General features: G+C 28.3%; 2 protein-coding genes across 2 annotated transcripts; both read left to right on the forward strand.

The window, feature by feature from the left end:
* Positions 1-3330: 3330 nt before the first annotated feature.
* Positions 3331-4579, forward strand: LOC134837524 (uncharacterized). The gene is made up of 3 exons (XM_063852906.1): positions 3331-3508; positions 3639-3786; positions 4096-4579. Exons 1-3 carry the CDS (start codon positions 3331-3333, stop codon positions 4277-4279), a joined length of 510 nt encoding a protein of 169 aa, XP_063708976.1. The 3' UTR covers positions 4280-4579.
* Positions 4580-10957: 6378 nt separating this feature from the next.
* Positions 10958-16037, forward strand: LOC134837525 (uncharacterized). Its single transcript, XM_063852907.1, has 4 exons — positions 10958-11159; positions 12617-12818; positions 15703-15776; positions 15946-16037. Exons 1-4 carry the CDS (start codon positions 10958-10960, stop codon positions 16035-16037), a joined length of 570 nt encoding a protein of 189 aa, XP_063708977.1.
* The last annotated feature ends 7833 nt before the right edge of the window (positions 16038-23870 follow it).

Here is a 23870-nt window from a genome sequence, read left to right on the forward strand (position 1 = left end):
TTCATTCAATAATTTATTGAAATAAAATCAGAAACTCATTAGAAATAATAAAGGACTTAAAAAAATTTAAAATAATTTTTTTTCGTTTGGTTATATTGAATGTTGGATAAATTAATCTTAGTAAATTGAGAAAAAAAATATATATTTTTTTTATTAAAATAAAGTCAAAATTTCTTATCTATTAAAAATTACTTTACAAAATAAATTAAAATAAAAAAAAATAAAATAATAAAATTAAATTATTTAAAAATAATTTCGAATAAATAATTTAAAAAAAACAGAAGTTTTAAAAAAAGATATATTTTTTAAATTAATTTTATAACTAGAATTAAAGTGTTAAAAATATTTTATTTGATACAAAAAAATACATTTGAGCGAAACTCAATCGGAAAAAATTATTTTTTTTTGACACAAGTCAAAATCAAAAATCAAGGGTAGGAAAAAAGCCTATTTTCTCAATTTTTAATAAAATTTATAGAAAAAAGAAATATCAGGAATATATTCAATTTTTTTATAAACCTCTATAATTTCCAATAAACTTGAAAATCATAAATGCAATTTGATATTTTAAAAATATTTCGTTTCAGAGAGCAACTCCAATGATAAGAAAAATATTTCTTAAAATACATCCAAATACTCAGGAGAGCATAAAACGCGCTATCTCCCCAAAAATGCTTTAAAATTGACTCAACAGGTATTTTATATAACACACAATACCCACTTACTCGTTGGCTGGTAGCCAAGACATCTGGTCGATATACACTAAAAAGAGCTATATAGCACCACTACTGAGACTGCTTCACGTTGAGCGAACGTGTAGTTTGGAGTTTGGTGAGCAATGTTTGACCGTGTATACTACCACACTGCTGTGTACCTCGCTCTTGTGCTCATTTTTACTTTCATTTATTCAGTGCTGACTACAGTCGACTGTCTGTTCGCCGTCTATTTGTGTGTTAATGTTAAGTCATAATAGCTCATATAGCAAAGTGGTGAACAAGTCCAATAATTCCACCGTGAATTTATTTTTTAAAAATTATTTTTTTCTTTGATGTAACAAGCTTTTTTTTTGTTTCGTTTGCTAATACTTGAATTAAAAGGTTAGTGCATTCAATTGATAGATTTTTTTTTCGTGTGTGTATTTGTGAACAGTGCAGTTTTTTAGCCCCACCAAAGAAAAATTAAAATACAAGAAGTGGTTAACACAAAGATTTCTTTGTGTTCATGTGATCAAAAAGTTACATTTTTTAACATTTTTATACACGGATAGAAGATAAAAATAAAGCAAAGAACTCATTTAAAGCTCAATTCAAGGACAGCTACATTTGTAATTCGATATAATTGCAATGCCAAAGTGACTCAAGTGTTGGGTAAATACGCGGTTGACGCAATAACGGAGACAGATCGCGACGGAAATTTGAGAATTCGATCAAAAAGCCACAAAAAATCAAAAATTTTATCAAAACAACACAACACCGAAAAACTTCTAGAACACTTCACGCAGTGTTTTTTGACCTTCAAACGGCCGTAAATAAACAACAACAAAAACAATATTTATCTCGTCAAAATATATTTTTTGTTCAAAACAGAATCAAAACTAGTTGCATTCCCTGAATGGCACTTAAACTTATTTATTTTTATCACACAAAAAAAGAAAGGAAAAATACATGAAACTAGTTTTTGCTTTTTGTAAAGTTCTGCCAACTGTGTGTATTCTTCTTCCGCCTGCTTGACCTATTGAATGTCAAGTCAACTAAAAATAACGAAAGCGCGTGTAAATGAAATAATGTAAACAAAAAATGACTAAGTAGGTTCAAAGCGATTATTGCCCTTTTTTCGTAATTTCACAATTTTGTTATATAATGATGATATTTAAAATTTTTATTTAAACGCAGTTTCAGTTCTAATTAGCAACAACGGCAAAGCAAAAAAAGCAGTGCAAAAACAAAGGTCTTCTTTAAATGCGACTAAATGAATTTTTTAAACAAAAAAAAGTATGTCATAACAAAAAAAAATAATTGCTTGCTTGTTTGAATGCAAATTTTGGTGAAGTTTGAACCGAACGAAAAAAAAAATTTTTTTTTAAATTTTTGTATTGATACAAATGTGCAGTTTTTTGGTTCTTGATTTAAATAATTAAATTATATTTAGTAATTTTTTGACGTCAGCAAGTGCTCTTTTCAGTCAATGACTCAAGAAGTTTGTCTGAAGAAGTGTAAATATTTTTTTAATACTAAATGTTTAATTCACGTCAACAAGTTTGACTTAAATTCATGAAAAATTCGGAATTCGAACAATTTAAAAAAGCATTTTAAAAAATTATTTTTTTAAATTGAGGTTTTGTTTATTTTTTGTCCTTTTTTTTACCTTTGTTGTATTTTTTTTGAAAATGCATTTTTTAATTAATTAATTTTTGTCAAAGTGTCTCAAGGATAAAAAAAAAAAAATTGCCAACAAAATTGAAAATTTTCCTTATCCACAATTTAAAAAATTTTTATTTAAGAAAAAAATTTTATCAGCTGCAATCAAATAATATTTTATTTTGCTAATTTTGGTCCTTTTAGGTCTAAAAAAAATTAATTTTGAATTCGGGACCGTTTTTGATTCAAATTTAATATAAAAATTATATTTTTTTATTAAAAAAAATGACGAATATTTCTGAAAAACTACAATGTTTAGATTTATGTTCAAAAATTGAGAAAAATGTTTTGAAAACAAGAAAAAAAAATTTTTAGAAAAAATTTAGAAAATATGTTTTGAAGGCGAAAATGTTTAATTGACATAGTTTTTTTTTTGCTGTCCATCTCAACCGATTTTGCCGAAAAATTCAGGAAAAAAAAAAAAATATCTATATTTAAATTTTTTTTGAAAAGAAATTTTTTTAATTTGGATATTTTATTTATTAAATTTGGATAATTTTTTTTGTAAGTCATGAAAAATTAAAAATTTTAAAGTAATTTTTTTAAAATGTTAATATTTATCGTTTAACATCCAAAAACTTTAAAAATAGCAAGCAAAAAATTTTTATTTATTTTTTTTTGTTATTTTTCATCTCCCACCTGAAAATCCTTATAGGACAAAAAATGAAAATATTAACTTTATTATATTAATTAAAGTTCAGTCTAAGGGACCTTTGCACAAGCTTAAATAAAAAGTCAACAAGATTCCTTTCATTTCAAGTCTTTTGTTTACCAATGTTATTTTTTCTATTTTTTTTTAAATCAATAAATATTTTTCTTTAATTTTTTTATTACAGTTACCAATCACCTTAATAAACAACTCCAGTTCAACCCAATTTACCTTTGATTTATCCATCAAACTTCCCACAAAAAAATGAACTCTTCATGGAAAGCGCGTTTAATCATGGCAATTGGCGTTGCCGTCATCATCTTTGGCGATTTTCTCGGTTACGGCAACAGCGGCAATAATGCACCTGGCAACAGCAACACCAGTAATCGCCATGCCGAACAAACAATGGATACAGCTGTAATCAAGGAAGGAAGTACAAATGGTAAGAATTGTAAATAAGGTTGAAGGTCGAACAGTTTTTTACACCGAAACAATTTAATTTAATTTAAATTTAATAACGAAACAAGTTTGCAGTGTTGATCAAGTTTTTAATCGTATTTTTTTTTATAAAGGTCTTTACGACACATTGGATTCTACGCCGAAATATCGCATGGGAGAGAGACTTCGAGAGGCATGTCTGCCGAAACTTTTGTGCGAAATGGCTGCAAAACCGTGGATGTCGTTGACAGACAAAGAAAGAGATTTACTGAATTTGATAAAGTAAGTGAAATTATGCAAAAAATAGACCTTTTTACGCCTCTTCCGTTCGTTATGCTAATATTTGCTCAAAATTCGTATGCAAAAATTTTTTAAATGGTCAAACGCGTAAAAATTTTTACTAGCCCGAAGAAGAAACAGAAGAAAGTTCGCTCGATTGCATAATGGAAATTCAATAAATGAAGTCATCGTAAATATTTGCGTCGTCTAAAAATTTTGTCTCGCAGGCGTTAATTTTTTTGCATAATAATATTAGCTAAAAAAAATTCGGAACTGACATAATTTAATGACAATTGTCCGATTCCGTTGCAGATCAACCACCATGTCGTTGTCCGTTGCCTTATCGCCAACAAGATGGCATTTTGCTGCACACATGGGTCAGTTGCTCCGAACAACAGATGATATCGCACCAATTGGATGTTCACAGCTGTGGCCTACTTGTCCGTTCAGCTCAAAAAAACTACTTTCCATCTCGTCCAAATTCTCGTTCCGGTAGAGAAGACACACGAGTTTAACACCTGAAACGACCTTGGCTCGATGAGTTGGATGAACTACAATGCGAAATTAACGTTTGTCGTGCAAAGCGCAGGAAGTGATTCACTTTTCAACCTATATTTTATTTGCCTTCTTTTTTTTTTCAATTAGAAAATGCGACAAATTTTTCTCTGTCTCTCGATCGATCGATCGTAACCGGAATTTTTATGTGTCAAAAAAATGTGCCACACTCTACAAATGTGAACGAGTTTTGTATCGCGCGCGCCTTTTTGTTCCAATAATATTTTGTGTTATGTGATAAAGGCAAAAAAAAAAAAAAAATAAGTAGTAGTTGTACTGCAAGAAGTTATGTAAATTTTTCCGTAAGTTAGTTTTAGAGAGATTAAAAATTGTACTGATACTTAAGAAAAAAAAAATCAATATTTTTGTACCTAGTTGTTAAATGCGCGGAATGTGTGTGTTTGTAGGAGCGAGTTTTTGTGTATAAGATTGAGATCTAGTCAAATTGTTGTTAATTTGTACAACAAGAGTGAGAGTAAAAGTGAACGACAGTTTTTGTCGCGCCATGAATGATTGGATTTTTATTTTATTTATAGACTTGTTAATTAATTGAATAAATGCAATAAATTAGAATTTTAAGTGGATTCGCTGTTAGGTGATAAGAAAAATTTCTATTTTTATAAGTAATTAAAAATATAATTAATTATTGATAAAAAAAAATGAAGATCAAGATGTTAATTAAATAATTACTGTAATTATTTGTAAAAAATAAATTAAAATAAATAAAATATAAATTTTTATTCATTTGTTTTTCTTGAAAAAAAAAGAAGATAAAAGTTTATGATTTTTATTGTGCATTACATGATCAACACGCGATGCATATTTTATTTTTCTTTAAATGCGTTTTTAAATATTTTTGCATTTTTATTTTATTTTTATACAAGAGGTATTTATGTCTCCAGATGTGCGGTTAACAGATTAACGATTTTTTCAACATCGCATATTTTCATATACCTATTTAATTTTTATGTTTTACATTACATGAATCTGAATTTAGAATCGGCATAATTTTATATAGAATATTAAATTGAAGAATTTTTTTTAAAGGTCAATGGATTTTTTCAGAATTAATTTTATTTAAAGTTAAAATTATTTTTAAATGAAAATATTCAAAATCAGTTTATTTTAGTCTCAAAATGGAAAAATCGTTAGAAAAATTTCAACCGCATTATATTTGATTATCAGAAACGTTTTAAAATCGGCGTCGATTTAGAATAAACTTAGGCTTAAAAATTGTTTTTTTTTATAATTCTTCAAAATTATTTTTTTATCGATTTTTTTCTAGTTTTATAAAAAATATAAGAATTTATAAAAAAAAATTGATTTACTATTTTTTTTAAATATTTTTTTGAGAAATTAATTGATTTTACGAGAAATCAATTTCTTTAGTTTTAGTGGTATGTATATAAATTAAAAATTTTTTAAAATAAAAAATTATCTTGTACAAAATTTTCATAAAATCAATAAAAAAATATTTAAATTTTAAAATAAAAATATCTAAAATATTCGAAAATAAATTTGTTTATTTTTTTTAAAAATTTGCTAAAATTTTTACCTCGTTTTATGACTCCATAAATAAAATGTCATCTTCATCAAAATTTATTTACCTTTTCAACAATAAAATGTTATCCATTTCACTCATCATTTTTTTTTTTTGACACGGGCCAGCAAATATTAAAACTAAAGCATAACAAAATAAAAAAAAAAACAAAAAAGTAATAAAAACAAAACAAAAAGAAATTTATAAGCTAATATTTTTTGGCTAAGTAGCTGCGCTTATTGTTACTTAACACTTTTTTTTGCCAATTAATCCAAAAAATTTTAATATTTTTGTCATGCCGTCAACTTTACTTCCATTTTCGCCGCACTATTCATAAATCTTTTTTATTTTTGGCAAAACTTGGACAAATGACTCTTAAAAGGAATTCCATTCGCAATACAAACAAGACATAATTTATAACAAATAGACGCGAAAATTACGCGACGAAACGTAATTCAGAAGTGTAATAACAAACAAATGATAATCATAAAACGAATAAATTTCAAATGTAATGCAAAAGTTTATAATAAGACATTTTTCCAACATCATATAATTGTTTAGCTTTGTAAGAGCGTAAAATTATGAAATAAATATCAAATAAAGAAAAACACGTAACTGCGATAGATTTTTATTTTAATTTATTATTTTTTGGCAAGTAAATAAATAATAATAACAGACTTACACAATAATTCGCGTCAATTGAATCAATCGATATTCAATGGATGATTTTGCACATTTGGATTTTTCCGGAATTATTTGCTGTTTTGTAGGTACTACTGTGCAACTGAGTTCCAACCAAACTGGTTTCCACTCTCTTTCATTAAACATAAAATTAAAAATTTAATTTTTTATCGTAAAACAATTGAATTGAGGCTTTTTTTATTAATTACATGTATGGGAAACTGGTTTTAATTGTGTCAATGGTAAAAAAATATCTTGCATGGCAGAAAGTTTCATTGCTGCAACGAGAAGGAGATGCCTGGTTAATTTTTATTTCCTTGCAATTAACCTCAAAAGTTACCAAATTTGCGGATTTAAATTTAATTTATTTTTATTTACCTGACAACGCTTCAAACGCGCATTCGGACATGAATAAATACCAAAAATAAATATACAAAAATTTGTAAAAAAAAAATATTTATCTTCCTATGTCCCACTTCCATAAAATTGTTTCCGAATTTCACCTACTTTTTATCGTAATAAAAGTTTGTTTCACACCTAAAATATTTTTGTATATTTTTTTTTGTTTGGTAAATCAACTCAACTCAATTAATTAACGATTCATGATGGATGCAATGGATGGCGTACGTGATTTATGACAACACGTTGTTTTTAGCAATATGGGTAAATTTTTGTACTTTTTTTTATATAACTCTTTCTATGTATCTATTTTTATCCACATTCACACACATTTTATTATTATTTAATTTATGTTTATCTTTTTTTATTTAAAAAAAAACGACGACGTCATTTATAATAATGTAATTTAAATTATGATTTGTTTTGTGTCTATGCATCACCGAGAGGCTCGTGTGTTAATCATTTTCCGTCTGCATAGATAGCTTTGCGAGTGTTATGTCGGTCGGTCGATGTGATACTTACCCACAACCCTATATAAAATGATATATTATGCATTGAAGAGTATTAGGTTGGACATTTTTTGGAATTTAAAAAAAAAAATTTCTCAAAAAATAAATTATTTATTTTTAATTTATGTTAAGGCGACTAAAATTAATTATTAGTTTTTTGACGCGTTAGGAATTTGTAAAAAAATTTATTTTTCAAAATTTTAATTTTTTTTCCTAAATTTTTAATTTTTTTTTTAATTTTTTAAAATTAAAATTTATTTAGGTATTTATATAAAATTTTAATAAATAAAATAATTTTTAATTTTTTTTGTTTTCTAAATTTTTATTGTTTTTTAAATTTTTAATTATTTATTTTTTTTACAATTTTTATTAGTTATTTATAGAAGTTATCATAAATTTTATGTTTTATCATTATTGCAAAGTTCATCTCAGTTCGTTTAATTTTTTTATGATTTTAATTGAAATTGAAATTTGTCAAAATTTTTTATTAAAAAAATAATAAAAATAGTTGAAATTTCCCTATTTTTTTATTTTTTTTTAAGAAATATATTTGTTTTGAGTTGTCACCAAAAATAATTAAATTTAAAAATTTATTCACTTCTTATATTTTTTGCACCCTAATGTTGAGGAGACACGACACCGCCGGCAACAATGTTACCATATTCACTTATTTCACAGCGTCTACATGTAAAAAGATAAGCTTGCAACGTAAAAAAGTAAAAGTTTTCACGTAAAATTCACGTAGACATCGTTTTGCAGTCACACATGCATTTCTCGTTAAAAAGATTTCCCTCTCAAAGTATCTGAATACTCGCATACTTCTAAATTAAGACTCTCAGTAAGTACTTTTCTCGCAGTGTAACACAGTTACTTTGCACCGTCAAGCAAATAAACGCTTTCGTACATCACGCTCTGCTCTACGGATGGATGATGGCAGATTGAAAATGCAATTTCAATTGTGTATTTTCTCGTGTGTGTGGAGCAGTGAACGTACGTTGAACTCCCTTATACTTATTTCTCGCGCGCAAAGTATTACAAAACCATTATACAATTTGTTTCATTATTACAGACTATTACAGAGTGCTTGATTACTGTGTACGATTAGAAATGATTATTATGTATATTACAGCGCGGTTTTAGACATTAACTGCAGTTTTTTTTTGATTAAATTGTGCGAAAAATATCTTTTTGTGTGATGGAGAAGCATCTATTAGAGACGTGACAAAAAAGTCATATTTTTTTGTTATGTTACTTTTTTTTCGGTATTGATCAATGTCGTTAATTGGTTGACAAGGTCGTTCGTTTGTGGTTAGCAAATGTTGAAATGGTATTTCTAAATGGATTGAAAGTGAAATCAAGTGCAATCAAAAGTGTGAAGTAAAGAAAAAAAATGAATAAAAATGAGATAAAGTGGGTTAAGGTTCTGTTGATCTTGGTAAAGAATTCGTTTTAGTTACTTTTGTTGTGTTTACCATTCAATGTTCGTAAATTTTACAGCGTTAAATGCATTTTTTAGTCCAGTCTTTTGTCATTTATGATTTTTTCGACTTCTAAAATTAAAATAAAATTAAAAGAGAATTAAATATTTATTTTTACAAAAGTTTTATATATTTTCATTCATTTAAATTTGTAAGATAAAATATTTATTTTTTTAATATTAAAGGTTAATATTAATAGTTTGTATAGTTTTTTGACTACGTGACTTGCCAGTTTCACCTAAGGTTTTTTTATAGTTGACATTTTCCGTAATTGTTTTCCAGTTCGTCTAAAAATCATTCCAACTTTGAATTTTTCACCAAAATTAGATTGGAAAACACCCCCAAAAAAATAAATAAAATTAATTTTCAAAATTTGATTTTTTACTTGAAATACCCAATAATAAATTAAAATTAAATAAATCAAAGAAATAAATAAATAAAAATAATTTTCTAACGGGATAAAATTTATGTTTTAAAATTAATTAAATTTAATTTTTTAAATTTAATTAAAATTTTTATATAAAAAAAAAAAAATATTTGAAAAAAAATATTAAAAAAATATAAAAAAAAATAGAAAAAAAAAACATTTTTGAAGTTTTCAACTTCTAAAATCATTTTTATATTTTTCAAAAAAAAAAGAAAAAAAAAAATAAAAAAATTAAAATAAAAAAAAATATAAAATTGTTAAAAAATCCGGAAAAAACAAGGAATGGTCAAATGTTAAAAAATAAATCATTAATTGTAAAAAAAGTTGCTTTATATTTAATTAAAATTTTTAAACAAAAGAAAGTTAAAAATCTTTATGAAAATTATTTTTTTTTTAAGTTTTTGAAAAAGAAGATAAATATTGTTAAGAAAAAATTTGTTGTATTTAAAAAAATAATATTTTTGATTTTTTTATCTTCAAAAGTTTTAAAATTATTTTTCTAAATTTTAAAGTTTTCTATTTTAGAAATTATTCTGAATTTTTTTTCTAAACCTAATATTTAATTTCAGTAATACCCCAATACTGAATTTAAATAAAGATGAATTTTTAGTTAAATCTTGTGACCTAAGTTGGTTTTTTCTAAGCGTCATTCTTCTAAAGTTCCCTTCACCTAAAATTGAACACTTAAAATTGCAAAACTGCAAAAATATTGGCATGAAAGTGAGAGTTGCATCAAAGTTCTTACTTAAAATTCAACTCGCACCATTTTAAGAAACTTGCAAATTTGCATTGAATTGCGAAATCTTTAAAATTATCCAACTCTCTATACTAATAAATAATGTAACAGCAACATTCCTTAAAAATAATCATGCCAATATTATAATAATTCAAATACCTTTAAAAATGCCCTTGCATTCACGACCTACCTTCTCCACACGGCGTTGCTTCGTTATTATTATTACTATGCCACAAGAAATTAAATACATGTGTTTTGTACTCATTTTTCATCCATATTCACCTGTATTTTGTACCACTCTAAATAAACAAACCCCTCTACCTTTTTGCTTGCCAACTCTTTGTACGAATGTGGAGTAGTAGTGCATTGCACACATTATGCGACGAAACAACATGAATCATATGCTACGAGCAACATGCGGCTCAGTTTGCCAAAGAGTGGAGCTGAAACGGTGGATTTTTCAACTAACACATAGACACTTTCACTCTCGTTTCTTGCAACAGTACCGCTGTGCCGTTGTCGGTTGGTCACGTAGTCGACATCGCGTCGTCGTTACTTTAATCTGAAAAGACTTTTGTGCTTAAGACAATATTTTAAGCAACTCAGTGATAATCGTTAAGCACAAGTATTAACATCGAAAATTGCATGAAAATATTTTTTCCATATTTTTTTTTCTTCGGGGAGCGGCATGTGAATGTGCATTCAAGAAAAAAAAATCTACAAGAAAAATAGAATGTAAAAATTATTAAAAAAAAAAATAAAAATTGTGGAAAAGAATTTAGAAAAAAATTAAAGTGAACCAAAGAAATACCAGTAAAAAAATTAAAAATAAATAAAAAATCATAAAAAATGAAAATTACCACAAAATACGTGATACCCTATGCTTATTTCATCTTCGCCCTTTTAATTGGATTAATCGAGACCCCGGAAAGGGCAATTGCTCAACAGCCACTTTTCGAGCTCCCAGTTCAGCTAATTGGCTTTCCAGTGATAGTGTTAGCGGTTAGAATGTCCACATTTGTCAAAAGACTCGCATATTCCCTCAATCCACGTAAGTTTAGTGATCTGCAAAAGTGCAATGAAGTGAAAACCGAATCAATGTCAGAACTGCGGTTGTGTAACACTTTCTTGTCTGGTTGCCTGTTTTGTTTATTAAAAGCGAATTATGCAACAGGAAAAAATAACAAAAAAGTGTAATGATCATGTCATGTCTGAATTAACTAGATTAACTATGCAAAATTCTTCGACAAACTTTTTTTCGTGCATTTTTTTTTTTTTTGTATAAAATTGTCGATTGCCGCAACAGTAATTTTTTGTTTTTCTTTCTTTATTGTGCTATGCACTTGTCAATTCATTGTCGTTTTGTTGTTACTTTTTATTTGTGTTCAATTGAGTGAAATCTTTTTTGCGGTTTTTTATTAAAAAATAACAAAGAAATGAAGGTTGAAATTCAAGGAAAATATTTAAGATTTTTTTTAAGTTCTTGTTCAAGTTTTTATAAGCTTTTTGACAAAAAGAAAAACATTAAATTTAAATAAAAAAAATAATTTATTAATAATAATTTTTTTTTTCAAAAATAATAATTTTAAGTAAAATTAAAAAAACAAAATAAATTAAATTAAATAAAATAAGTTAAATTAAAAAATTTAATAATTTTCGAAAAGATTTATTTAATTTAAAAATAATAAATTAAAATTAGATAAATCTATTTAATTTTTTTAATTAATTAAAAATTATTTTTTTTTATAAAAAATATTTTTTAGGAAAAATAAAACAACTTCATTTGAATTTTCGTAATTTAACGAGAAAAAAATTTAAATTATTTTTTTAATTTTAATTAAGCTTTAACAATATTCTTGTTATTTTTTAAATTTATTTAAATGAAACTCTTCGAACAAAAAATATGAATTGTGTATTTTTACGACAAAAAAAAATAATAATAAACAAGTAGAAGAAACAAATTTCTTTCAAAAAAACTGGTTAAAAATATTTCCTCATTATTTCCCAATTTTTGAAGGTCAAAAAATGCGTCAAACACACTTTCGTTACTTAATATTTGTTTTTGAAATACACAATTCACTCAGCCGCTTTAATTAACTTTTAAAATGTTTAACATTAATTGCTTTTATTTTAAATTACAACATGATTTTTTAGATCGCGCATTAAATTTAATTTCAAAAGCCGCACAAAAAATGAGGTGGCGGTCTTTATTATCAACAAAAAAAAAACAAACCTTGTCTACCTTTCGATTTAGTAATTTTTTTTCGGATATGCGGTTACAAAATTTAAAATTCAAATTACTTACCTGACCATGTTCGATCGGCTTAAATTATGATTAAAACACTGTTTTAACGGTCCGTCAAAAATCATTGAAAGAAAGTAATTTTTTAGGACATTTGTCAAAAATTATGTCTGTTTCCGCATTATTTGCTTCACCTTGTCATGTCTGTCATAATAATAACCTTCACGCGTCTCACTAATTTGCAATTTTTTTTTGTATTTTTGCAGAAACTTATGTCGCTCGCAACCGCAGATCTCCCGATGCTGCCACAAGTAGTTTTTCCACGCAAGCGATCGATGCAACGCTCGCCGAAAAGCGAATTATCGCCGAAATGGGACCCAAAGCGTGCGTTATGGAAGAACCATGTCGCTTGCATGCCACCAACCAAAGAAAGTATCGCGAGCAACCCGATTGGACGGACATTTTGAGGTAATTTATTGCTGTGTCATTACATCGCGGAGCCACCCACAGAAATTTATTTGCCGTTAATTGAGTGCAAACGAACCCTTTTCATGACTAAAAGACCTACCTGCATTTCGCTTCGAGAAATGTCGATCACCAAGCGAAGAAATGCAATGTTACGTCAAGAAAATCAAAGTTTTTAAGCCAATTATTTAAATCGTGTCTCGCTTTGAATACAAAATTTCATTCAAGAGTAATTTTTTTCGTGCACATTTGACGAGATTGAGTAGATCGCGACGTAAAAGGTATCAATTATCTTATGATATTTCTTTTTAAACGGCCAATAAAGCCTAATGAATATGTCATTATCAAATAGATATCTCTATTATTCAAATGCACCGCATATGATTATGCTTCGTTCCGACATCGATCGGGGGGCTTTTCAATCAATCTCTCCGCGTTACGTGATAACTTTGACATTTACTGCCGACAAAATTGCCTTGACCGGCTTTTTTCCGTGGCCTACGTGAGAAAAAAAAGTAGTGATGATGATTTAACAATGTAATAAAATAAATATTCAATTAATTGTGCATACTAATTTTTTTTCTTCTATCATAACAATAAAAATCGGTGCGTGCTTTGATACTAAAAAAAATTAAATAATCGTGAAAATTATCAATAATTATGAAGGTGTTGTAAATTACTCAGTGTAAGTGACCTACTTACTTACTAAAAATTCCGCCAAATTCGTTCACGTGGGCTTTGATTAATTTTGCACAAAAGTGGATTTTTTTTTGTCATGCTCTAGAAAAATCCTGAGTAAAGATGCATCGAAGCGCTACGTTCAACAACAACTCTCTTTCGCTCTCCTCGTATGTGACTTATGTAATTTTTATTCGTGCAAGTAGTTGTGGAAAAGTGCAATGTGCCGTTTATAAAATGTGAAACGACGTGAAAACGAAAACGAGTGACGATCGTCGACGACGTGAATAAATGTTGAGATACGTAACATTTTTGCAGTGTATTTTATAGTTCATCGTAATACTGACTTACTTTATGTGAGTAAGTAGATATAATGATTTTTTTTTGCAATGTTGTTGCTGCATGCCGCTGTTGTTGAGGATTATTATGATTATTATTGCTAAGTGGTTGAACGATGACGTTGATGATGTTTTTGTTATGTGCTTGGTGTTATGAATAGATGACGGTGTGTTTGTGCAGTCAATGGTCTGTCTTTCTTCTTTTGATTTGATTGTGATGAGTGATTGAGAGAGTTACAGGTTGTTGATTGAGGAAAATTTTGTGTTTTACCGGTTTATTAATTTCGACAAGTTTTTATGAATTACTGCTAATAATAATTTGTTAGGTATTTTAATGCTCTGGAAGAAAACAAAATAAAGAAAATTAAATTGACGATTGAAATTTTCATTAATCTTCTCTGAATTTGTTAAAATGGGAATTTTTTCACCATGTGTCCATTAAAAAATTGCAATTTTTATCAAAGTTAAAAAAAAACGAACTAAATTTGATTGAAATTTTTTTTTTCTCAAAATTTATTATTTAATTAAGAATAATAATTTATTTGAGTTATCTAATTACCGTAATGTAGAGAATGCTAAGAGAAGAAAAACCGTTAAAATTCAAATGAAACAGAAAAATGTAGATAAATAAAGAGAAGGTTAATTTTGAAGTTAAGAGAAGACAATTTCTAAATTTTTAAATGTTTTTGACACTAAAATGAATATATTTATTAATAAAATACATATAAAAATACAAAACTAGTTAAAATTTCAACATTTTCAGTTAAAAATTTTAAAAAATTAAAATTTGAAACAAAAAAATTTTAAGAGAACAAAATTATGTTTTGAAAAACTTCCATTTTTGTTGAAATTTTTAATTTCTCTTAGCATTCTCTACATTACGGTAATTATTTAATTTTTTTATTGTTATTTAATTTGAAAAATAATTTTTAGTTAAAATATGAAAACAATTATAAAAATTAAAATTAGAGAAATAATTGTAAAAAATATTAATTTTTTATAAATTTTATCTATTCAAAATATTGACGGATCAAAAATTTTAAATATTTTTCTACTTGCATTGAAAAAAAAAATAATTAAAAATCTTAGTGAAAGAGGTAGAATAATTTTACATCTTCAAAAAAATATTTTTTTCGAAAATATAAAAATTTTAATAATTTTTGGCTTAAACTTTCTTTTTAAAATTCCCGGAAATAAATATTTAAAAAGTGCAACTTACCTAAATTTAGTGCATCTTCTTCCAGTAACTTTAATTCTGGAATATTTTTTCTCACGATCAAGATCACTCCCTTTTCCACTGACTTGATTTCTTCATTTTTTTGTAAACTAAAAAAAAATTAATTATTTTTTGTTCAAAATCAAACAATTTAAATACAAATTACCCAATTTCATTGTCTTCCAACCATTGTCATTGTTACGAAAATCAAAGGGACTCAAATCAATTGGACGCAATAACATTCTATACTTTATTAATTAACTTTTTTTGTAGTTCTTTTTTTACTAACCTGACCATATAACAGACTGACCTTAAATTTCGTTTCAGATTCACAAGTTTTTACATACGGAACATTTAACTTCTTAACAGGAAAATTTTATGCATGAACGACTCTCATAACGACTTACATAAATAAGAATCGCACCTCACCTTTAAAGTAAAAAAAAAAGATTGACCCCCAAATTTGTTTAAATCAAAGTCATTCAGATATAAATTGCCGCCAAAAAAATTTTCCCACTGATTTATTTAATGCCACAGCTCTAATGACATTATTACGTTTTTTTATTCTTTTTTTTCGTGGATGGAGTGTGTCGTCTTTCTCCTCTCCTCTTCTTTGTTCGAAAATTAATATTTCAACTTTTTATTTTTTTGACAGAAATTACAAAAGCCAGTCAACGGGAACGAAACAATGGTATTTGTTATCAGTCTTTTTGGGTGACGTGATCAGAGGTAAGAAGACGTCGTTTTTTATGCAAATGTCTCATTTTTTACATCTTTACAAAAAAAAAACGAGTTGAAATTACATGACGGGCATTTATTTGTGAAATATAAAACAAACGAATAAATAATTTTTTAAAGTAAGATATTAAAAATATTTTTTGTTGTTTTTTTTTTGCAGATGTGCAATTATGTAAGCAACTTGCAAAGAGACTTCCTTGTGGACGGCCTGACGTAACGTTGCTGCGTGGCGAGACCTTTAACCGATATTAACAATTAAAAAAGACATCAAATTATAGGAGAAAAAACTAAATATTTTTGTAGTTTTAAGGTCATTCTGTCTGTTGTAAATAAATGTTTCCTCATTATTATTTTCTTACTTGCAATAATAAAGTAATTTTAGGTAATTTTAAGACGTTGCTCAAAAAATGATTCAATTTTTATTATTTAGTTGTAAGTTGTCGAATAAAGTTTTTAATACAAAAATAATTGTTGATTCAAGTGTTTCATGCCAAAAAAATAATGTTCAGATAAACAATAATAAGTGCCAATCAATGCGGAGGAGGAGAATATTTTGTTTCAAAATATTATTTAGACACATCAAAAAAATAATTCGCTCACAAAATTACTGGATGTTTATTTAATGCGACATAATCTCTTTTAAATACAGAAAATTGTTTACAATTAAATAGTCAATGGTTGCTAAACGAGGGGATTCAATGTTCAAAATTTTGTTTTTATTGGAGATTTTCGTACATATGATAAATTAAATAAGTTGCAATAATATTTTAATTAGAGTATTTTCGTATTAAAATGTGGGCCCACGCAAAAAAAAAATTATTTGAGAGGTGTGGTGTGATTAAAAAAGTTTGTTTTTGCAATTGTTACGAAATAATGGGTATTTTTGGACATATGAAGTGAGAGTTGTTATTGAATGTTATATTCAGGTATTCAAGGTGAAATTAAATTAAGAGATCAATTGAATCAAAAGATTTCATACAAAAGATTTATAAGATGCTAGAAGACGAACCTTTTCTTTAAGAATATTTTTTCTTATATTTACCGGTGTATTTTTAGTATATCTACGTTTTTATTTACTTTTTTAAAACCTTGCTAAATAAAACATTTAAACTCAATTTAATAAAATATAATAGTTTTGATTGAAATTTTAAATAAGGCCAGTGCAATTTTGCAAAATGTTTCACGTTTCATGATATTCAACGAGATTTGATGATACAAAAAAACATTTCATTTGTGATGAAACATTTGTCGAAAAGTTCTTTCTTCAATTTTGAATTTTTTTTTAAATTTTTTAGAAAATTTGTTTTTTGTTGTTTTTTACTGTAAAGAAATTAATAATATTATTTAGAAATTAAATTTGAAATTATAAGTATTTATTTTAAAAACAAAATTTTTGAGATGTGGTCTTGTCGAGAAACAATGCCTTAATTGAAAAATCCATTTTGTAAGCACAACGTAGATAGTCCTCTTGCCTTTTCTAACGAAAACGCATTTGGAGCTTTACGAGACCCTATGATGTTTTTTTGTTCTGTCGAATGGATTGTGGTCCATCCGACATACACGATGTCTCCAAGGAAGTTTGAAATATATTGGACCGTCAGGGTCCCGTTTCACGATATCTCTTTTATAACGCTCTTTAAGCAACTAATAACTAAATTTAACCAAAAATTCAAGTTTTATGTTTATTTAGAATATTTTCAATAAAAAATAGTTTAAAATTATCTAAAAAAGAGTATAAACTATAAAACACTCAAAGTTTTGAAAAATTCAAAGAAAACATTTTTTTTTGAATTTTTAAAAGAAAATTATTAATTTTGTTGAAATTTTTTGTTAAATAGATTAGATGAAATAGATTTATTAAATAGATTAGAGATTATACTGTATTTAGAACAAAGCTCTATCCGGCGGTCGATGTCGAATTTGTTCTGTCGATCCAAAGCACTCTTGACTGCCGACTGAAGCTTCATCAAAAATTCGGCGGAGGCCTTCGTTCTTCCTAGCTCATGAAATAGTCTGTTTTACTCTTTAATCCGGTCATTCCTCGGCGTACAGCGATTTTACAAATGCTGTTTTACCACGCCAACTCGTTCCTTCCTCCTTTTAAATAACCACAAATATTTAAAACTGCGAAAATCTTAAATATAACTTTAAAAAATTATTCAAAAATTGCTGATCATTCATTAACCCTCCTTTGTATATAAAGGGGTTTTAAATAAAGTGAACCATTTTTCAAAATTGTACTTGCCTATAATTTTGCTCCATTATTGTAACACAAAATTAATTCCAACCACACGCCAAAAATAATTACACTTTACTTTCTACATTGAATAATTCTAATTCGGTACCCAATTACCTCATGCTAGAAAACTGATGGACACAAAATAAACAAAAGCACCTGTTTTAATTGAATACTCATGTTCCGCATTATTTGGAATAGGAATTAAAAATTATGCCTATTATCATCATTTGTGAATATCTACTGTGGCATTATCGCGTTCTAAATATCTATCAAAATTCATTTGAATTTTCTATCCCTTCACTTCATTTCACTTTTGCCTAATTTTCGATACTTGCTCGTATTTGAACACAGATGTGTCCTATACAATTTATATTGTATTTTGTCATAATATTATTTTAATTGTCGTGTGTCATCTTTCCTCACTGCATTGTTCTCTCTTTTATTCCCTTATAATTGAATAATGACGCTCATTATTTTTCCAAAATTGTTTTTATAAGATTTAGATAAAAAAAAACACGCACCCTTAAATTTAGCAATTATTATTTTTTTTTTGTGACGAGTTGAATAAATAAACATTCTATATGAATGCCAATTCATCGTGCTTGAGGGGAAAGAAACAAGTTGACAAGAATGTCGTGTAAGTAGTGTCAGGTTTCTTCCTGCTTGAGTAGGTTTTGTTCGAACAATATGGTTCAATGCCTCTCACCGAGATTCCTTTCAACTTTTAATGTGAAACAAAGCAAGACAATTAACGGGCAGATGGTCAGGTCACGTGGTTTATGCATTTATAGTTGTGATGATTTAATTTAGTTTTAATTGGCTTTTAATTTGATCGAAAGCGTGGTTTACGATCCACTGACCAGAAAAGGTGGTTTCATTTGATTTTTTTCTCTCGCTAGAGGAAATGCACAAAAAATAAAATAAATTAATGTCTTTATTAATACAAACAATCGTATTTCAGTAAAATTAAAGGTTATAATAATTTAATGAATCCTGAAGGAAATTAAGATAGGATTCTAATAAATATTCGAATTATGAAAAAATGTTAGAATTCTACTTTAAATAATGTTTCCTGCCATTTTCTAGATAATATTCGTTCACGCCTTGTGCATTCGTGACATAAACCCTGTTGCCATTCCCGCCACCACCACCTGAGTTGTAATTACTCGAGGACGATTGATATCTATTGTAATTGTTATTTGATGAGCTGCTGCTGCTCGGATATCGTGTATAGCTGTATCTATTGTAGCTCGACGACGACGATGGTCGTGATCCGGAATTATACTGAAATCGGTGTGTGTTCGTGTAATAATTGGACAACTGATTTAAGCGATCCTGTTCAGCTTGGCGGTCTTTTTGCTCTTTTTCGAGTTCTTCCTGCAGCTGTTGTTGCAACAAATATTTCTGATTTTCGTAATAGCGCTTATTGAATTGCTCGTGACTAAATGCCAGATTACCGGTGCCGGTTTTTAAGGGGATCTGATCGGGAGTTATTCGTTGCTGGTGTGGATTGTTTTGGTAAAAGCGGTCATCGTCAGTGATGGCGTTCGATTGGTGGTAGAATTGGTCAGTGTTTTGATACCTATTCGCGTGTCCCGGATCCGGTATGTAAGAATAAATGGGTTTATTGACGATTCTTGCGTGAGTTTCAGGAGTACTTACAGGGGTAACGAGCGTTGTCACGGGAATTGTGTCGCGTTTCGTTCGGTCAGAGGATTCTTTTGTCTCAGTCGCATTCGTGGGGGCAAAGGATTTGATCATATTTTGTATCACTTTACTAAAGTCAACGTCTTTTAATTGTGCATAGTCTTCTTTTTCTTCGATTTTTTCGGCATTCGCTTGTCTTCCAGTGATTTCCGTTTCTTTTGAGCGTCCAAAAGAGCCGCCACCGCCTCCGAATAAAGATCCCAAAGTCGATAAGAGTTGGAAATTACTTGCAAGTCCACTGAGAGAACCGAGATTAAGACCTCCTTGAGGTGGATCACGTTGCGCTGGTGTTGTCGTTCCAAGAGCAGCGGCAATTTGTTGTAATGCGAGAGCATTTAGTTGTGATTGGGGACTTCCTCCTTGACCTCCGCCGCCCATTAAAAGTCCTAATAAACCGCCTAAGCCACCATCGGATTGTTGTTGTTGATGATGATGATGATTGCTGCCGGATTGATGATCGTTCAATGTGTTGTCTTCGCCACTGAAGAATCTTAAAACACAAAAAAAATATTAAAAATTTAAATTTTATTCGGAAAAAAATAAATTTACCTGAAAAACCCTCCGCGATGATTGTTTAGGTAATATAAGACATCATCTTCGTTGTTAGGACAGCGTTTGTAGGCATGATAGCAACGTCGATCGCCATTTGTCAATCCAAGCAAGGCTGCTCTCATATAAACAGCTGCTGGAGTTTCAACGGGGATTGCTTCTATTAAGCTGAGAGAGAAAATAAATTTAATTAAATAATTAAAAATTAATTAAGATAAAAAGGGACGTCGGATAAAAAAATAAATATTTTTGAATTTTTTTTATTGTAATTTTGTAACATTTTTAGACGTTAAACGTTGATTTTTAACATTTATTTAATTTTACTTTAAATGATTATCAAATTTGAATTTAAAAGTGGAGAAAAATCAAGCAAAATCTCAAAAAATAAAAATTTTTGAAAAAAAAAATTATTTAATGGTAGTGCCGTTCAAAATTTTTTTCGAACTAAATTTTGAAATAAAATTTTTTTGAATTAATGAATAAATTATGCGTAAAAATGCACTTTTTCAATTGAGATTTTTTTTTTGAAATTTTTTGTCCTTAATTTTTCAGAAAAATTTCATTATTTTTTTCAGAAATTTTTGAAAAATAATTTTTTTTGGAAAATTCTTAGAGAAGAAAATTCATGTAAAATTTCGTTTTTCAATACAAAAATTCTTAAAAATTAAAATTAAAAAAAAAATGTTTTAAAAATGTTTAATCATGAAAAAATATAAAAAAAGACCAAAAAACGATTAATTTTAATGAAATTTTCAACTTTTTTTTATTTTTTTTCAAAAATTATTTTGAAATAAAAATTTTAAAAAATTTAAAAAATAAAATCAATTAGAAAATTTTATTAAAATAATTAAAAAATTTAAAAATAATCAAAAATTTGAAAAATTTTGATCAAAAAGTAAATATTTCAAAAATTAAAAAATAGTGATAAAAAGTTTGAAATAAATTTAAAGCCACCTAAAATTAGCTTATAAACTCAAATATAGGATAGGATAAACGCAAAATGAAAAATAATAAAATTCAAAAATTATTTTATAAAAAAAAAAAAAATACTCACGTTCCAAGCGATCCCACATCAATAAATCCCGGCAACGGTCTTTCTCGCATTCTCGAGCCAACCATTTTACACACCATTTGTGGCACACATTGCAAATCATCATTTTTACTAATTTCCTCAATGGCTCTACTAATTCTTCTTCCAATACCTCCTTCTGGTTGCCTTCCAACTGCATCAAATAATCCTCCTCCGTATGGCGGTCGTCCTCCTTGTGGCGCAAATGCAGCATGTCCAAAGCCTTGAGGACCATTTATCGCTCCAATGCCTCCGATCACGCCCAGTTGATGGGGATTCAATGCTCCGTGATGTGGAGGAGGTCCATGGGGAGGCCCATGAAGTCCAGGATGTCCTTGTTGTTGTTGTAAAAGTGCTGGGTTCAATGGACCCGGAAATTGCCCTCCTGGAGCGCCATAATTTCCAAATTGACTTGCATATTGGCTGGCATGCGGATGTCCAATGCGATCTGGTGCATAAGGGCTTTGGAAGGGGTTTTCATAGAGATGTTGGTAGGTACCAGGAGGAGATTGGGGTCTTGGCGGTTGGGAGTGAATTATTGGCGGAGGTCCGTGATCGGGTCCTGCAAATCCTGGTGGCGGAGTGAAACTTATTTCAACGCCATTGGGAAGTTTGTAAGTGCCTGGTGGGGGAAAAGGTCCAATGTGGAGATTGGGATTCGGATTCGATCCAAAAGTACCGGGGAATGCTTGAGCTACGGAGGGATGATGATGGGACGTTGAACCAGGGAACGAGGAGAAATGTTGCTGATTTTGCAAGAATTCAGGTGAGTATGGACCGGGGAAGGAACTGTCAACTGGCGGACGATAAAGTTGCGATTGTGGGTTGTATCCGTGATTGTGTTGTTGTTGTTGTAATAAGAGCTGCTGTTGTTGTTGCTGCAAACGAAGAGCATCTTGTTGCTGTTTTTGATGCAACAAATATTGCTGTTGCTGCTCGAGTTTTTGAATATATTCCTGCGTTTGCAATTTTTGCTGTGACGGATCCTCGTTTTCGTATCTTTTATGGGAATATGGATCAACGAACTTGTATGGCTGCTGTGCCGATGATGACGACGACGACGAGCCAAATGATGGCGATGATGAAATCGCTGGTTGCCCATAACTGTTCAGTTGCCCACGCACACTCTCACTTTCGTAATTATTGTATTGCGAACCGTATTGATCGACACCGTTATTTGTCGTCTCGTACGGGAACAATCCACGGCCGCCTTTGACACGATTGTTGTCACTGTTGCCATTATTATTATTATTGTAAATTGAACTATAAACGCCGTAATTGTAGTTGGCATCATCGATCACCGACGAAAGACTTTCACGTGCATCATCGACGGGAAATTTCACCGCCTTGTCCGCATTGTAGTATCGGCCACCTCGCACACCTTGACTTTGACTGTTGTAACTGCTATCGCCGTAATCGTTATAACCGCCGCCATATCCAGAGCCAGTGCCAGTTGAGTAATCGCCGTAATCGTCGTTGTCTTTGAACACAAATGATTTGCGTGCCCTTAAAAAATATGATTTATGGCTTAAAATTATCACTTTCGAACAAAAATAGTCAAAAAAAACTCACCTTCCCTCAATTTTCTCTTCCCGTTTCGTTACATTACTACTTTTATCGTCGACTTCTGCGTTATCTAACACATCGACCGCAAATATTTGATGTGTTCCAATCAATCCAAATAACAAAACCACAAATTTACAATCGTTAAATAACATCATTCCCGCCCTTTTTTCACAAAATTTCTTTTATTTCAATATTTATTGAATTGTTTTATTTTATTTTCGATAATCTGATTCATTCAGTCAATTAAAAATCCGTTAAGCTCGTAAGAGTCTCACATTGCTTGTAAAATATAATTATTTTAATCCCTTTTAACTGATTTTTTAAACTCTTTGGTAATCTCTTGTTTGTTTAAATTTAATTTTATTTTATTTTACACTGAATATTAATAAAATCAATTTTTATTTTTTCGAGTGTTTACTGAATAACTTTTTTTTGTGTGTTTCGGATTTAAAGTTTAAATTTACAATGAAAGTGAACTCGAAAAAGTTTAAAGTAGTAGGTCTGCCAAAGTGTAAAATTTGTTTGTATTGCGTACGAATATTAAATTTATGGTTGTATGCAAAAATATAAATGTGTGACTTCATTCATAAAATGACATATTTGGATGTTTGTAAGAAATTGAGAAGAAATTGGAATTGATTTCGATACAAAAATTATTTCTAGAGGTTTCATTTCAGGTAAAAATTTAAATTTTTATTTAAATTTTTAATTTATTTTAAATTATTTTATTTATTTTATTTTATTTTATTTTTATTTATTTATTTATTTTTAATTAATTTATTTATTTTTTAAATTATTATTTTATATTAATTAATTAAAATTTTTTTTTAATGCAAGGTTTTTAAAAATTAGTGAACAAAAAATAATAATAAAAAAATTGTTAAAAAATTTATGGAAAAATTAAATTTTATTTTATTGAAAAATTAAAATAATAATTTCATAAAAAAACTTTTAT

This window comes from Culicoides brevitarsis, chromosome 1 (assembly GCF_036172545.1).
Source record: "Culicoides brevitarsis isolate CSIRO-B50_1 chromosome 1, AGI_CSIRO_Cbre_v1, whole genome shotgun sequence".
NCBI classification, from domain to species: Eukaryota; Metazoa; Arthropoda; class Insecta; order Diptera; family Ceratopogonidae; genus Culicoides; species Culicoides brevitarsis.

Bases quoted from the DNA above. Each gene is read 5' to 3' on its own strand.
- LOC134837524 (XM_063852906.1), top strand. From the start codon at position 3,331: ATGAACTCTTCATGGAAAGCGCGTTTAATCATGGCAATTGGCGTTGCC. The intron at 3,509-3,638 runs GTAAGAATTGTA...TTTTTTATAAAG, and splicing joins CAAGGAAGGAAGTACAAATG to GTCTTTACGACACATTGGAT. The intron at 3,787-4,095 runs GTAAGTGAAATT...ATTCCGTTGCAG, and splicing joins GATTTACTGAATTTGATAAA to ATCAACCACCATGTCGTTGT.
- LOC134837525 (XM_063852907.1), top strand. From the start codon at position 10,958: ATGAAAATTACCACAAAATACGTGATACCCTATGCTTATTTCATCTTC. The intron at 11,160-12,616 runs GTAAGTTTAGTG...GTATTTTTGCAG, and splicing joins CGCATATTCCCTCAATCCAC to AAACTTATGTCGCTCGCAAC. The intron at 15,777-15,945 runs GTAAGAAGACGT...TTTTTTTTGCAG, and splicing joins TTTGGGTGACGTGATCAGAG to ATGTGCAATTATGTAAGCAA.